Source organism: Filicampus tigris, chromosome 9, assembly GCF_054856515.1.
Source record: "Filicampus tigris isolate MCC_2025a chromosome 9, RoL_Ftig_1.0, whole genome shotgun sequence".
Taxonomy (NCBI): Eukaryota; Metazoa; Chordata; class Actinopteri; order Syngnathiformes; family Syngnathidae; genus Filicampus; species Filicampus tigris.
Window position 1 is genome coordinate 15,421,396 of NC_141225.1, and position 14,340 is coordinate 15,435,735.

Genomic DNA, 14,340 nt, shown 5'->3' on the forward strand with positions numbered 1-14,340 from the left:
CATAGACAAGGAAGATTTATTCCATTTCCTGCTCTCCGTGGGTACAAATCATTGTATTCTCCTACATCTCGTTCAATAACCCATGATGCATTGCATCCATACATTTGTAGCTCAAAACAGCTTTACAAAAAAGGATATACAATATATACTTATATATATTTATATGTATTTATATTTACAGTGCTTCTTTTTATGCATTTGGACGCGTTTGGATGGGTAAAACTAGCATAAACAACATGTATCAATATTGTATACCAAAGTGGTCCAAAGATGGCTATTTGACATTGAATGAAGCCCTTCACACACGGTTTGCATATTTTCCACAAGTTGTAGAAATACAGAGTGATTGCTTTCTTTTTTGTTACTGCACAATATGGTGAACCTGTTTGAAGCATGGGTCAACACAAAAAAACATGACTCAACACAGCCTAATTTGATGATTGTGTGACTCAAGGAAAGATTCATTTCAGCATCCCCAAGTTGCCGTCCTCTTTTTTTCTGTCTGAGAATCACATCCATACACCTTTTTCTCAGTCACATACTAAAAGATGAACGTGCACTCAAGTATTTCTACTTCATGAGTATGGCTTTGGGACCGTAGTCCAAGTGATTTTTCCCTTTTATCCCTTTTTTTTTTTTTTTTTTTTTGACTCACTTGTTTTGTTGTTGGCACTTCTGTCCAACTAGGATATGTATTTTTTTTCATCGCTACACACATCGTGGGACTTTGAGATGAATAAGACACGGACAAAAGTATGGAGACACACATCTGAGTTAAGGAGTACTCAGCAGATGGTTATGTAATTGTTCATTTTTTATCATCTCATTTGAGCATTAATCTCAACCTAGAATATATTTTGAGTCAGACCCTCTTTTCATAGCCCTCCAACTTCACAATTAGCCAGAATTCCTACCAAAAAAGAAAATATTGTAAGTTTTACACTGACTGTAAAAAAAGATAAGCTTTTATTGTGTGTTTTTTTTTTTTTTTTCAAATCAAAGTGAACCGCTCTGCATTTTTCTGCTTTTTGAGGTGGTATCGAAACCGTAACAGCGCTGAATGTCAGAGAATGCCAGAATGTGGGGCGTAGGTATGAAGTTTCACACACTGCTGCGTTGCACACAATTGTCGCTCTCCGAAACATTTTAAACGGTACATGAGGCCCTTGTCACAATTCCAATACAGTGGTGCCTTGAGCACCTACGGGTTTAATTATTTCCATGATCACGGTTGTAGCTTGAAACAGTCACATCTCAAATCATGTTTGCCCATAGAAATGAATGGAAATCTTATTAATCTGTTCTCACCCAAAAGTGTTTGCAATTGTAAAATTTGTAATGCTTTTCATACGAAAAATAGCACTCTATTATTGTACTTTTTAAAACATATGGCAATGACATATAACTAAATAAAACGTAAGAGAAATAGAGTTCTTGGCACACTTTTGACAACTTGTTTTATGTTTAGTTTGACAGTAAACCCCAACTGGGAGTGGCAATAAACAATTTGAAGCCTCTTTTTTGAAGAGTTGTTTACGAGCTACCAAACTGCTGGTTGTTGTGACGTGAATTGAGTTCCCCGAGTCCAAACAGCATGGCGGCTCATATCTTGAAAAACTCCCATGTTGGGTCACTTGTATCTCAGGACACCACTGTATACTATTTTTCTGACATCTGTGTAGAAGTTTAAGGCGATAAAAATCTGTAACAGCTTTGATGCAGAAATTTTGCAGGATCTGTGTGAAAGAGGATTATTAACGTTGCAAAGGGGGACCAGCTCCATATTTTCTTCCATTTTCACTTCTTGTATGTGTAATGTCCCAATACTTTGACCCATCTAGTCGTTTACACATGAATAGACATAAAAAAAAAAAAAGACAACAATTTGCGCGAAATGTCAAACAATACGTCCACTGTGCTGTGTTTTTGTACTTTGTCAACATTACTTTTGGTGTTACTCACTTCACATTATATAGCTCAAAAGAATTACAGAAGTACATCATTGTCAATACAACAGAGTAATAATAATAATAATAATAATAATCAAAGTCATCATCATCGTCAAGTGTGTATACTAATTGATCATTATTCATGTAAACATATTGAATTAACCAGGTCATGCAAACAGTAGACCAACTTCCACTAGAGGTTGCACAGCACAGAGCAGGCAAAGCGCCCACACTGAGATCCTGGACAGTAACGATCGAACATCATATTTTATATGATGAGAATTTGTGGGTAAACATTTTGGAGGGGACGGTCACTGATGATAGTTCACTCGCCTGACTTGTGTTTAAACTCAGTGGCGCGTCCCATTACAACAAATCATGTCGGATGATCTCATGGGGGATCTCAGTGTGTGCCTCTAATAACAGAACAGCCATAAAACAAAAAAAAAGAGAGAATCTTTTCATTTCTTTAAGTTTTCATGTTGTCGTTCCCCCCCGCAAACCCCCTGCCCTCCCAACATGCATATACTTTCAGGTCAGAACCGCTTATCACCAACCCAGTCTGAGCCAGAGCAAAGAGAGAGTTCATAACAATCCTTTAACTTTAAAGGTGTGTGTGAATGCACCACTAAGACCAGTTAATTCCCAACCATGAGTGTGTCATGAGTGTGTCATGAGTGTGTCATGAAAGCTCATCTGCGGTGCTTCCAGAAATTATCCAGTTTCACTCAATTAGTCCGAAAAGTATTATTTATTTACTACAATTTAGGGCCCGTCCAATATGGATATTTTTTAGGCCAATGCCGATTTTTGGTGGAAAAATAAATACTAATTACCGATTCATCGGCTGATTCATTAAAAAATAAATAATGCATGAAATACCTTTTTTTTTCCACCCCCAATGCATCTCAATGGGCGTCAATTATACGCAGATTTCCGCCAATTAAATAGACTGTATGTTCAAAAAAATAACTTTGCTTCTCGGTTCCCAGAATGCACTGCGTGGCACAATGTATTTAATTGATACATTTGTAAAGACGTTAATCATTGCACAATGTGTGTTTGTGTTACCAGTAGTTTGTGTGTCATATTTAACACATTTGTGTTTAATTTATGTTGCACTATGTTTCATCATTACTCCACTATACTGTGCTGTATAAATATTTAGTGCCTCTTTTGTTTGATGGTGTGCCGGTATTTTTTTTTTTTTTAATATATACAGGTAAAATACACTACAACCTTTACAAGTAAACATTTTACTTTTTGAATGCATATATCCAACTGTTCAATGTGGCAGTACATTTTGCACCACTTGCTGATCTCTAAGGAGCTCAATGCCAAAATTCACAACAGGTGATGGATCCATGAATGGACCTATACATTTCAGGATCTTCGCTGCTAAACCTTTCTGTAAGTCTTTCAGTCCCTCTGTATCTCTGTTGCAACTTTCTGATGACTCTGACAATCTAAGCTCAGTGGCCACTTCCCAGTTGTGGTGGTTTCTGGTACATGCGATACAAGTGGCAGCACAGGGCCGAGCACCCTGATGGGCCTCCAAGCATGCATTCGATCATTCGCACCCCCTTGTGGAGACAAAAGGGAAACCATGGCTTTTGGGTTGGGAATGGAATGAAGGCAAAAACAAGCAGATGGTTCTTGAATTAAACTAGATAGATCTGACAACTAATCCAAGGACAAATATGATGATGTCTGTCATTAGGCGACTGTCGCAGGACAATGATCGACACACTGGATGCCTTTTGATCGCTACTCTGCATTCCTGGCCAGACTGGGTGGGCAGCAGCTCTCTGTGCACTCCAGAGTGTCTCAATATCATTTAGGGGGGGGGGGGGGGGGGATTACAAATAAACACACGACAGCGAGGTTGTGTTCAGATGCGACTGGCCGGCCTGCAGCAGTAAGTGCAGCTCCTCAGGCTGTCTCGGTCCGTGCTGCCCTCTGCGCTTCCACGGCGGTCGTCGCTGTAGTGGGACACTGAACGTGACAGATGCCAGATACACACGCACTTCATTTCAATTCAATTCATTCCAGCAGTTCCTACAAAATGGCAGTAGATGGCAGTATCACGCTTCAAACGTTCAAACGTACGTTGTCGCTTCTTTATTTGCCAAAGGGCAGTGTTACACCAGAAGCAGTGACCTACATTCACACCTCAAACGCTAGTATTTGTTCCATGAACTTGTCTTAATTCATTCCCAACTGTCTGTTCTCTTTATTTCATATTGTTTCCCTTGGCTGCACTGCTTCCAGTACATGAATGTGGATGTTAGAATTTTTTGTTCAATCAGAATTTCAGCCTTTATTTGTTGCCATGTCAATCTAATCTGCCCGAGACCTTCAGAAAAAATAGAACTGTCTGACGTCACTAAAACTTTGATCAACGATGGGACTATTTCTTTTGCCAGTCAGATCGCAAAATCGCTTTCGTATGCACAATAACGTCAGCAATTTTCCGCCCTCTGATTGGTTGGTCAGAGCAAGCCCAAGTTTGACTAGCAAAATACATTTGTATCGATCTAAACACATTAATGCCTTTACTAGCACTGTTCAACAAATGTTAATATTTGATATGAAATCTGTATTGCGCAGGCTTTTAGGGATCAAAGTTAAAAACAAAAAAAGGGGAAATATCTCAAAAACCTGATGCGCTCAAAAGTAAAAGTAAAGACAGTTTGAAATCAGCACGAAAAATCCGTTGAGGGACACATAAGGCCATCTCTGATTAAAGTTTACCGTTGACCAGTGTAATCAACATCTCTGGTGAGAATGTTGTTTTTGTTTTTTAATGTTTTTGTCATGTTATTTGATCAATTGTGATACTGAACTCCACCAGGTGATAGTAGTGGATTGGATTAAAGTGGATTAAGACTGCTAAATCCCCACTCATAGCCTGGGTACCACACGTTTTATTTTACAGCGATGTATTGTATGCCAGAAATGTTCAAATAACAGCTAAAACATTGAATAGTTAACACATTGGCTGTACAATTTTTTGATGGTCTGGAATGAATGGATTCACTAAAAATCATTTCCTATGGGGCAAAAAAAAAGTGTTTCAAAATTAGAACTCCTTGGAAGCCAACCAGCCTCACACAACAAACTGTGTTTGACTGTGAAGGTGCAGCTCTACAAATTAATCCAGTGAGGACAATTGAGCAGGGTAAACAGAATAAAGTACATAATTATAAAATAGATTACCATGTTAATGACCCTTGATCCGTCATATCCCATCAGCTTTGAATTATTGAGTTGTTTCGGGTTTAGAGTGACAATATTGTGAGCTGACAGCTCATAGCTGTGCGTTCATTAATTTTGTGTTTTACCGCGGTAAGCAATGGCTTTCCTGTCACATTCAATGAAGCGTTCTGTAATTACAAAGAGGCAAGTCGGGCTTTTTTATTTAGTGCCACTCGAAGGTGAGTTCATCTTCCGATTTTCATGATTGAAAACCATGTGTCAAGGTGCTTATGTTGCAAAAAGATGATCAATTATTTTCAAAAATATGAAGTGCTTTGCAAACTCACAACTCTCATTCTCGCCATTGCCCAACTCATCTTCCTCTTCCTCCTCAGGCAGCAGGAGTCCGTGGCAGGGGCTGGTGGGAGTGATCTGACTGGGTCCCTCCACGCTGGTCCCCAGCTGCAACCTGCGCATGTGGCGCACCACCGCTGTGGCGTTGAACGCTTGCTGCGTTGGGCAGAGAAAGATTGTAAAGCAAGGAAAAGCGGACAAACTGGGCTCTAATCATTTTGCCCTTCTGCCATATCACCAACCTTCCACTTGCTTTTGGCAAAGTTCTTCTTGATTTGAGCACTAACAGATTCATGGATGTTCTTGTCCAGAGCGGTGTCTCCGCAGATCCTGGGTAAATGACACACATCACAAACTGTGTTTTAAGCGGGGTAATGCGCTGTCTTCTTTAAAATTATTTATCCTTGTATTAATCTGTTGTATTTTGCAGAAATGTTGAAACTCATTCATGTGTATTTAAAAATATATTCAGAAGTATCCTGAATTCCAATATAATGAAATGAGCATCAGGTGAACCTCGAGGGCATAGTGACACCATTTGAGACAAACACAGACACAGACAAGTCACGGATATTAAAGTACCTCTAAATATAAGTGACCCACACAAAGCCAGACGATTGGGATCATATTTATGACACCATTTAAAAAGCCAGTATATGGTCAGTTCTATGAAAAAAATAAAGTAAAAATAAAAAGAAAATAATAATAATTATATATATATATATATATATATATATATATATATATATATTTTTTTTTTTTTTTTTTTTTTTTTTTTTGTCATAGAACGTTTCACTACAATTGTGTACTGAGACTTGATCCTACTTCATGTATGTTGAGCAACTTCTGACTACGCATTGTATCTCATGAAACCCTGACTGTGGATGGTATGATAAACAATGACGTCTCAGTTACGACGGAGGTCACAAGAATGTGAATGTACATGCATGCGTGACTACGGCCACCCCTCATTGCTATATTTTTTTAGTTGTTGAACCAACTAGTCAATAATGAGGCAGACCCACTGTCAGGCAATGGCCAGGAATACTTTTGTCCATATAGTGTGCATCATCAATAGTTTCTTATTATGTATATTTTTCTACTTTTCCATACTTATCTGCTTTTCCAATGAGCGTGTAATTATGTGCAGTATGAGAATCGGTTCCTACCATGGGTGCTGGAGGGCCTGTTCACATGTGTATCTTTTCGAAGGATCTTTCTCCATCATGTGGCAGATGAAATCTTTGGCTACACAAGAAAGTTACGGTTATGATAATGACGTGTTTTCTGATTTTGTGTGCTGCCGATATTAACTCTAAGGCCACCTGAATCGGAGATGTCGTCCCAGTACGGAGAGTCAAATTCATACTCGGCTTTCAGGATTTGCTCGAACAACTTTGCGTCGTTCTCGTCGTAAAATGGAGGATACCCGCAAAGTCTAAAGGTATATAGAATACACCAACACATTAGGTACAATAAACTAGATGCATAGTCTCACAATTCTTTCTTTACAAAGACAATAATGCTGAGGTTTTATTTACACTATCCGAAAGGTATGAACTCTTTGTTATTCTGCGCTAAAATGTTTTAAGGGTATAACAAAAAAACAATTCAAATCGGAAAATCGGTTTTGATTTGACAAACCCAATCAAATCATTACGTTGTAAAATCATTACATCCATGAATCGTATCGCATCCCATGTATCAAGATACTGTACTTATCGAATGTGCACCAGATATAAATCGGTTTGACATTGCTGACAATTTGTTTGTATGAATTTAATTAAATTTGATCATTTGGGCTTTAGAAAGCTTTTTACATGTCCCCCTTTTCACAAGATTCTGCATTTTACATAATAAAATTCCCAGATTAATGGACACATTTTATTGACACATTCCTCAACCAATTGTAACTAGTCAAGAATCAAACTGTTCCGCTCAATCAGAACATTTGCTCTTTATCTACTCAGCTCACTATTTTGCCATATGTTAGCATACCACCATGTTAGCATTTATTCAATTCTCATTAGAAATCGTACCAGAATAGAGGGAGAGATGTAAAAACCTTATCAATTGGCCTCAGCATGTTGTCTGTTCATGTTGTTAGCATCCCAATTGATAGCATGTTAGCATTTGATCACTTCTGATTAGAAATTGCACCTGAATAAAGGGCAAGATGTATGCCTTATCAATATGCCTTAGCACTTGTTGTTCTCATGCTGCTCTCTCGCTGTATGATAGCATTTCATCAACATTTATCATCGCACAATTTCTACACAAAGCGTATTTTGGAGCTATGGTAGTGTTTTGCAAGAGTGTGGTGATGTTTGGGCCTCTTTACAAATGAGCACATTTGGACCTTTCTAAAGGTGGATTTTATTGCAACCAATGGAAAAAATTTCCAACTCACAAAATATAAGAAATGACTCCTATGGACCAGCAATCGACTGCTTTGCTGTACGGCTTCTGGGCGAGCACCTCGGGAGCTATGCAACACACGCAAACGCAAAGCACTGGTGAGGGTAGCATTCAAAGTCAACTTGACCTTGGCGAGCTGCCGGGTCACGTTGAACAGAGTAGAGAGTACTTATGGATCGCTTGTACTTGACTTAGTAGTGGATGAGAGAGCCTCTCATAAGGCAATGTGTACAAGAGGGTGTCAGCTGAGCCAGCCAGTGCTGAGCATACAAAAGTGAGGAGTGGCTCACCCAGGAAATAAATGCCTCACCCACATATCCGGGAGTCCCGCAGGCTGTGGACATAACGCTGCCTGCTCCCTCAATTTTAGACAGGCCGAAGTCACTGATCATGATCTTAGAGTCTTCGTCCATGCTGTAATACAACAGATTCTCCGGCTGCAAATACAGATATTGTTCAAGCGAATTCCACAGAATTCAGACGAATTCGAATTTGGCGCCAGATTTTTCCCTCCTACCTTCAGGTCTCTGTGCACAATCCCCATATCGTGAAGATATTTGACCGCATCCAAGATCTGGTGGATGAGCTGGCTGGCGTCTCTCTCTGTGTAGAAGCCCTTCTCCACAATCCTGTCAAACAGCTCGCCGCCTGACACACTGCACGATAACAGTGAAGCCGATTTTAATCGTAACTGAGTGACAGGCCGTGGTTTGTATTGATGCTGAAGGCAAAAATGACAAGTTGACAAGTTGGAACGCAGATGGCTCCCGAAGAGCCTGGAGGAATTTCACTTCATTGCAGCATGTACGTAATTGGTAAAGCATCGCCAAACATCTGCTTGGTATTGATGTTCAAGATGACAAATTTGGTGCTGTTCTCGAGACACTTTTGTTACACTTTTCTTAAACATGATGCTCGAGAACTATGCCTTGAGGCTGTACGCTTATGCCAACAAAAAACTTGTGTTCGGAGCCTTTACATAAAAAAGTCAAACCTTTCCTCAAGGCTCTGTTTTGTCATTTGAGTTAAACGTGTGTTAATAAAGCCAAGGAAGCCTCTTTGCCACTTTTGTTGTTCGAGGCTCGAGTGGCTTGGGAGCAGAGCTTTGAGGAACTCCTGTGTAAGGTTTAGACATCAACAATATTAAAGTTAGTGTTCATGTTGAAAAAAAAAAAAGTGTACGTCCTCAAGGCTCTCCTCTGAAGCCTCTGCTAAAGAGTCGAAAACATAGCTCTGCTTTCCAGCACCATGTAGAATTGTAGATGGGTTAAACGTCTTCAAACAACAGTTCTAGCTGGCATTGACGATCAAAGCAAAATGACAGATCGAGTTCCCCAAAACTTTGTTTTTGTTTTAACGCGGGTTTAACCTTAAAGTGACACTGACTGAAGCTTTGAGGAACTCCACTTCAAGCTATCACGGAACAATAACACAAGTGGCTTGCGAAGAGAGCCTTGAGGGTCTCCGCTTGCGTATCTTTTTCTGTTCCTGAAATTGTCTGTTCTCCAGTTGTTTCAAAAAAAGCGACTCAAAAACAAAGTTGGTATATGTTCCAGACAAAAATAATGACCCACAGAGTTCCTCAAGGCTCTGTTCTCCATGATAAAAATGTGTTAAAACAAATGTCTCAAGAGCAGAGCCTTGAGCAAGTCCACTTGTCATCATTATTTTCAAACAAAACAAACAAAATAATGGTATCATTACATGTTTAAATACATATATTAGTGGAATCTCAGTGAATCACTTTGATATAGCACAAACGTTCCTTCTTGATTTTGAACCATGAGACATTTACCTCACTTACACTGAAATTCTGGTTGGATATTAAATGAGGCACTTTGTTCCTACCAATTAGTCAAGCGTGTCCAACAACTGGAACAGGATCTGTTTCCATACATTGATAAATTAAAAAAAAAAAAACTGCTACTGCTGCTGAAAGGTTTGAATATTTCATTCGGAACAAACAGTATGCTGCATGTACAGTATGCCATGAGAGCGGAGCATCATTTTTCAAGAATGGGTACAGGTTTGTAGACTGTAATAAAACGGCACAGATAAAATGGCATTTGCATTTTGTTCTTAAAAAGCCCCTCCCCCGACCCCCAATTCTAATTCCACAGCTCCCGAAATTGAAAGGAGAACTCACAGCTGCATGACGAGGTACAGATGAGACGTGCTTTCGAAGATGTCCTCCAGGGAGACGATGTTAGGGTGCTTGATTCTGAAAAAGTCGTGAAAGCATAATTACTGTTTAGAACGCTCCCCCTTGCGCTTGCTGTAAAGCGGTCACCAGATGGCATTATTGTTGTGTTATGTCACTATTACAACGCCTCGCAAGTGTAAGATAATGCAAGGACACAGTAGCTTTCTGCTGATGAATGCGCTACTCGGAGGAGATTCTTAAATGACGGAAGTGTAAAATATGCAGTGTGAAGCACCCAGCAGGGCATTCGCTTGTCAACATGTGAGAATATGTCACTTTAACACTCTGGCAGATGATGGAAGATATTGCAGGGTGAGTAACTGCGCTCATTTCCAGATTGTTTCCCCCCCCCACGTAATGCTCTTTTATTGGCTTAATAGTGACTTCAAATTTCAATCCATACCACCCACCCTCTCTTCTTCTCCACCCCTTATGTCTCCTTCTTTTCAATACATTGCTGCAGGGAACTCCACACCATCTCCGCCTCTGTGTGCTGTTGCCCCGGCAACAGGGACACTAAAAATAGGTCTATCTTCTTTACTCCTGACATTTCCGGTGCACAATCCTACTGTTTCTACTGACACCGTGCATTCGGTGGCCCATTCACTTGACCTTCTGCATATGATCTGCCTGGGGTTAAACTCTTCCACTGGACAAGAGGAGGCACTTTTGGGGGTGGTCAGATCACCTGTGCAGTACTGCGATCTCATTCTCTATGTTGTTCTCTTTGCCTTCCAGAGCTTTCTTGGGGATGCACTTGACAGCCACCAGCCTCTGTGTCCTCTTCTCCTCGGCGAGAAGCACCTCAGAGAAAGCTCCCCTGGGCAAAAATAAGCAGTGGACACACAAAGAAAGAAGCAATTCCAGAGACGTTCATTCTGGTAATACTGCATGAGATCACAAACACAAAAAGAGTGTCAGGAAAAGCCTACTAGAATATCTAAAATTGTATATGGTTGCAGTTGTGCTTACTCAATTCAACGTGAGTTTGAATGTCTTTGGTTAATTCATTTGTTGTTTTTAAGTTTGACTTAAAAAATGCTATAAAATACAGATTTTACCATGCGGTGTAATTATAGCTGTGACGTTTCCGAAAAAAAATCCACTTTTTGCTGAACCTAACCCTTAGTTCAAAAATATATGATTATATTATTAATCCAGATAGGTTTACTTGCATTTCAGTTTTTTTCTAAATATTATAAAAACTTGTTGACCAGCGCAGAGGTGGGCATTTTATTAAATTTGCTGGTCCGTCATTCGTCAGTCCGTCGTTTTTCGTGACAAACTGAATTGTAATTGTCAGTCCGTCAGTTAGTTTGTCAGTTAAGTCCGTCAGAAGTCTTATTTTATGGACTTATGGACGCGGTTATCTATACAAACCTATACATCACCTCTTCAATTTGACCACATTGGTTCTTTGGTTCGAGAGTGTTACATGTGTGTAAAAGTCTATGTTAAACATCTAAGCAACATCAATTGTGTCAAACATGCAAAAAAAATATATCCTATCCTCTCCAATATTGTTGGACATAAAAATATCAAGCCATACGTCAAATTAAAGGTCTAGATCAGTTCTTTCTAGAAGCATATCTCCAATAAAAGACGATGCGATATGTATTTCGACGCGATACGATTCAAGGACAATTTGAATCGGTTCGATTCGGTGGAATTATGAATTGATACATTATGGTATGGCGTAGTTTGAGAGTGTATCATGCAATTAGTTTCTTGTCATTTTACAGGCATAAATTGTGAACTGAACTTGTCAGTATTGTAAAAGTGACTTTTCCTGCAAAGATATCTCTCCAATAAAATACACTTCAATATGTATCGAAATATATTTTGAAGTAAAACGGTTTTGATTCGGACTCGCATCAAAACCAATTTTTACGATTCAAATCATTTTTTGTTACACCGATGCTAGATACAAACCGGTAACTGTTTTGTCAAAAAAACACACCTAAGTCACTCATCTGTAATTGTTTTGTCATTATGTCAGACTTCACAATGTACCTCTTAGAGACAAGGCATATCAAGTGACATGATGGTGCACATCAGCAGGATATCGTCAGCTGAATTGGATTAATTTAGAGGCGACTAATGTGATGATTCAACAAATAACCAGCACCCTTTGCCGATAAGCACTTTTTTGTAAGTGGCGTGTGTGGTAGTCACTGGATGAATAATTCAAAGCGGTAACATTCCTGAGAAGGGGGGGGGGGTGTAATAAAAGTTCAAAAGATGAGTCCACCACAACACGCACGCACAGACATTTACAGCATCCGGTTTAAAAAACAAGGGAAAAAGATACTATCTTTAACCTGTTCAATAATAGATACTGCAAATGTAGCGTGGCTGTTTTCCAAAAGAGACTAGACTGCATTATGGATTATGGTGAGAGGGAGAATGGCATGTATTTACACAGAAGCGTGGGGGGGGCACAGAAGGAGGCCACGAACATTGTTAGCGACCACAGGGATGCTGTGAGGCGAGAAAGGGGACCGACCGTATGGCCATCGGGAGTATGTTCAGGTTACAGGAGCAAAAACCCCCCAAATTCTTTTCTTTATTCCACCCAAATAACATTTTAAGGTCCTCGAGCACCAGTGAATTAATCCCAGAATTACATCTCTTGCACACAAAACCTAATATTTGTCAGTGACTCGCAAATGGGAGCCTAGAGAGAGCGCACAGTCACACATTGTTACTGTTGCTGTGAGACACATGTAATTAAGCATCCACTTGCTCATTCCTCCTTGGAGACATCACTCTCTGCGGGTTTGCTGCTGAGCACCACATAGGTACTGTTATTTAGGATGGCTGAGAATTGCCTAAGAGCCTGCTGTAGATCTTTTCAATGCATGGCTAAAGAGAAGAATGAATAATGTTTATTATCTATCCATGTATACTCGATCAATGTCATCCTGACCCGCACCATACATCACAGGGATGATTGTAGACATATTCATGTATTGATATGTCCATCATCTTTTTTTAGTCTCCTTATGGCTACTGTATAGTATGATGTGTACGATATCTAGTCCCCACCAAGCACACTATTAAATGTGTTTTGTTGGTACTGGGAAATTCAGATATTTTTTCTTATATTTTAATTTTAATGAAAACATCAACTTTCTTAAAACAGTCAGAGAATTTTCCGGATTTAGACAAACTATGCTAGCAATCTTAACTAACTAACTGACTGACTATGACAATTGACAACAATGGCAATTAACTTACTAACTGTGCTAATAGGCTGCCAGTAGACTACGAACGATGCTAACTAAGCAACAAACCAACTACCTGACACATTTTGCTCACTGAGTTTATGGCTATGCTAACTGTGCTGATTGAATTGTTACCTAAGTCTACTAATTAGGCTGTGCTAACTACCATTCTAACTATGCTAATTTTCTACCAAATTAACTTTGGTAACTGACTGACTATGCTAATAATGGTAAATGACCAGTAACTAACTGAAAAACGGGCCAACATAACAGATTGATGATCCAAATTGTACAAATTGACAAGCTAACAAATCTGTGACATCTGCTGACTGATCGACTGTGCTTGTTGACTGTTTAAAGTGGAAGTCAACCCAAACATTCTTTGTCCAAGAATATGTTCTATGTAGGCCCACTAGTTGAAACAAGGAATTCTGATTAATATTGCGTTTGTGGAATATGAGTTAAGCAGCGAAATCCAGCCGTATAGCCATCTCAGGGTGCGGCCATTTTGCCACTTCTATTGACTGAAAATGACAGTTGCTCAGGGCTCAGATAACGACCAATCGTGGCTCAGCTTCAGAAAACAGGTGAGCCGTGAATATATTCTTGAAATAAAATATTTGGGTTGACTTCCTCTTTAACTAACCATTTAACTAAGATCACTAAGTACTATCCGGACCACGCTAATTGACAAGCTAACAACCTGTCTAACTATTCTAAATGACTTTTCATCCCGTTTAACTAACCAACGGTTTATGCTAACAAATTGAGTGACTCTTTCAACTACAGTTGAAACTACAGTACTCTTTCAACTACTAACTGTACAACTGTATGTCAATCACTCAAAGGGCCCCAATTTAGCCAAAGTGAGACATGAGCAGTGCAGCAACACTTACGATTATGCATTATGTCTTTTCACTGCTGTGTGCTTGTGTGACGAAGAACACATTTAACACACGACACAAGCGTCTTCCTGTCTCATCCGCTTGAA

The 14,340-nt window shown here is 39.5% G+C and overlaps 1 protein-coding gene across 1 annotated transcript in view; it reads right to left on the reverse strand.

The window, feature by feature from the left end:
* Nucleotides 1–14,340, reverse strand: part of camk1a (calcium/calmodulin-dependent protein kinase Ia) — an 18,950-nt gene continuing 4,610 nt past the window's right edge. The window contains exons 4-13 of the mRNA XM_086039847.1: nt 10,811–10,942; nt 10,066–10,140; nt 8,437–8,575; nt 8,230–8,356; nt 7,912–7,987; nt 6,827–6,939; nt 6,671–6,749; nt 5,744–5,831; nt 5,495–5,657; nt 1–3,944 (exon numbers count right to left, since the gene is read on the reverse strand). Coding sequence (XP_085895973.1) covers nt 3,841–3,944; nt 5,495–5,657; nt 5,744–5,831; nt 6,671–6,749; nt 6,827–6,939; nt 7,912–7,987; nt 8,230–8,356; nt 8,437–8,575; nt 10,066–10,140; nt 10,811–10,942 — 1,096 coding nt within the window. The 3' untranslated portion in view covers nt 1–3,840. The remainder of the gene's footprint in view (nt 3,945–5,494; nt 5,658–5,743; nt 5,832–6,670; nt 6,750–6,826; nt 6,940–7,911; nt 7,988–8,229; nt 8,357–8,436; nt 8,576–10,065; nt 10,141–10,810; nt 10,943–14,340) is intronic.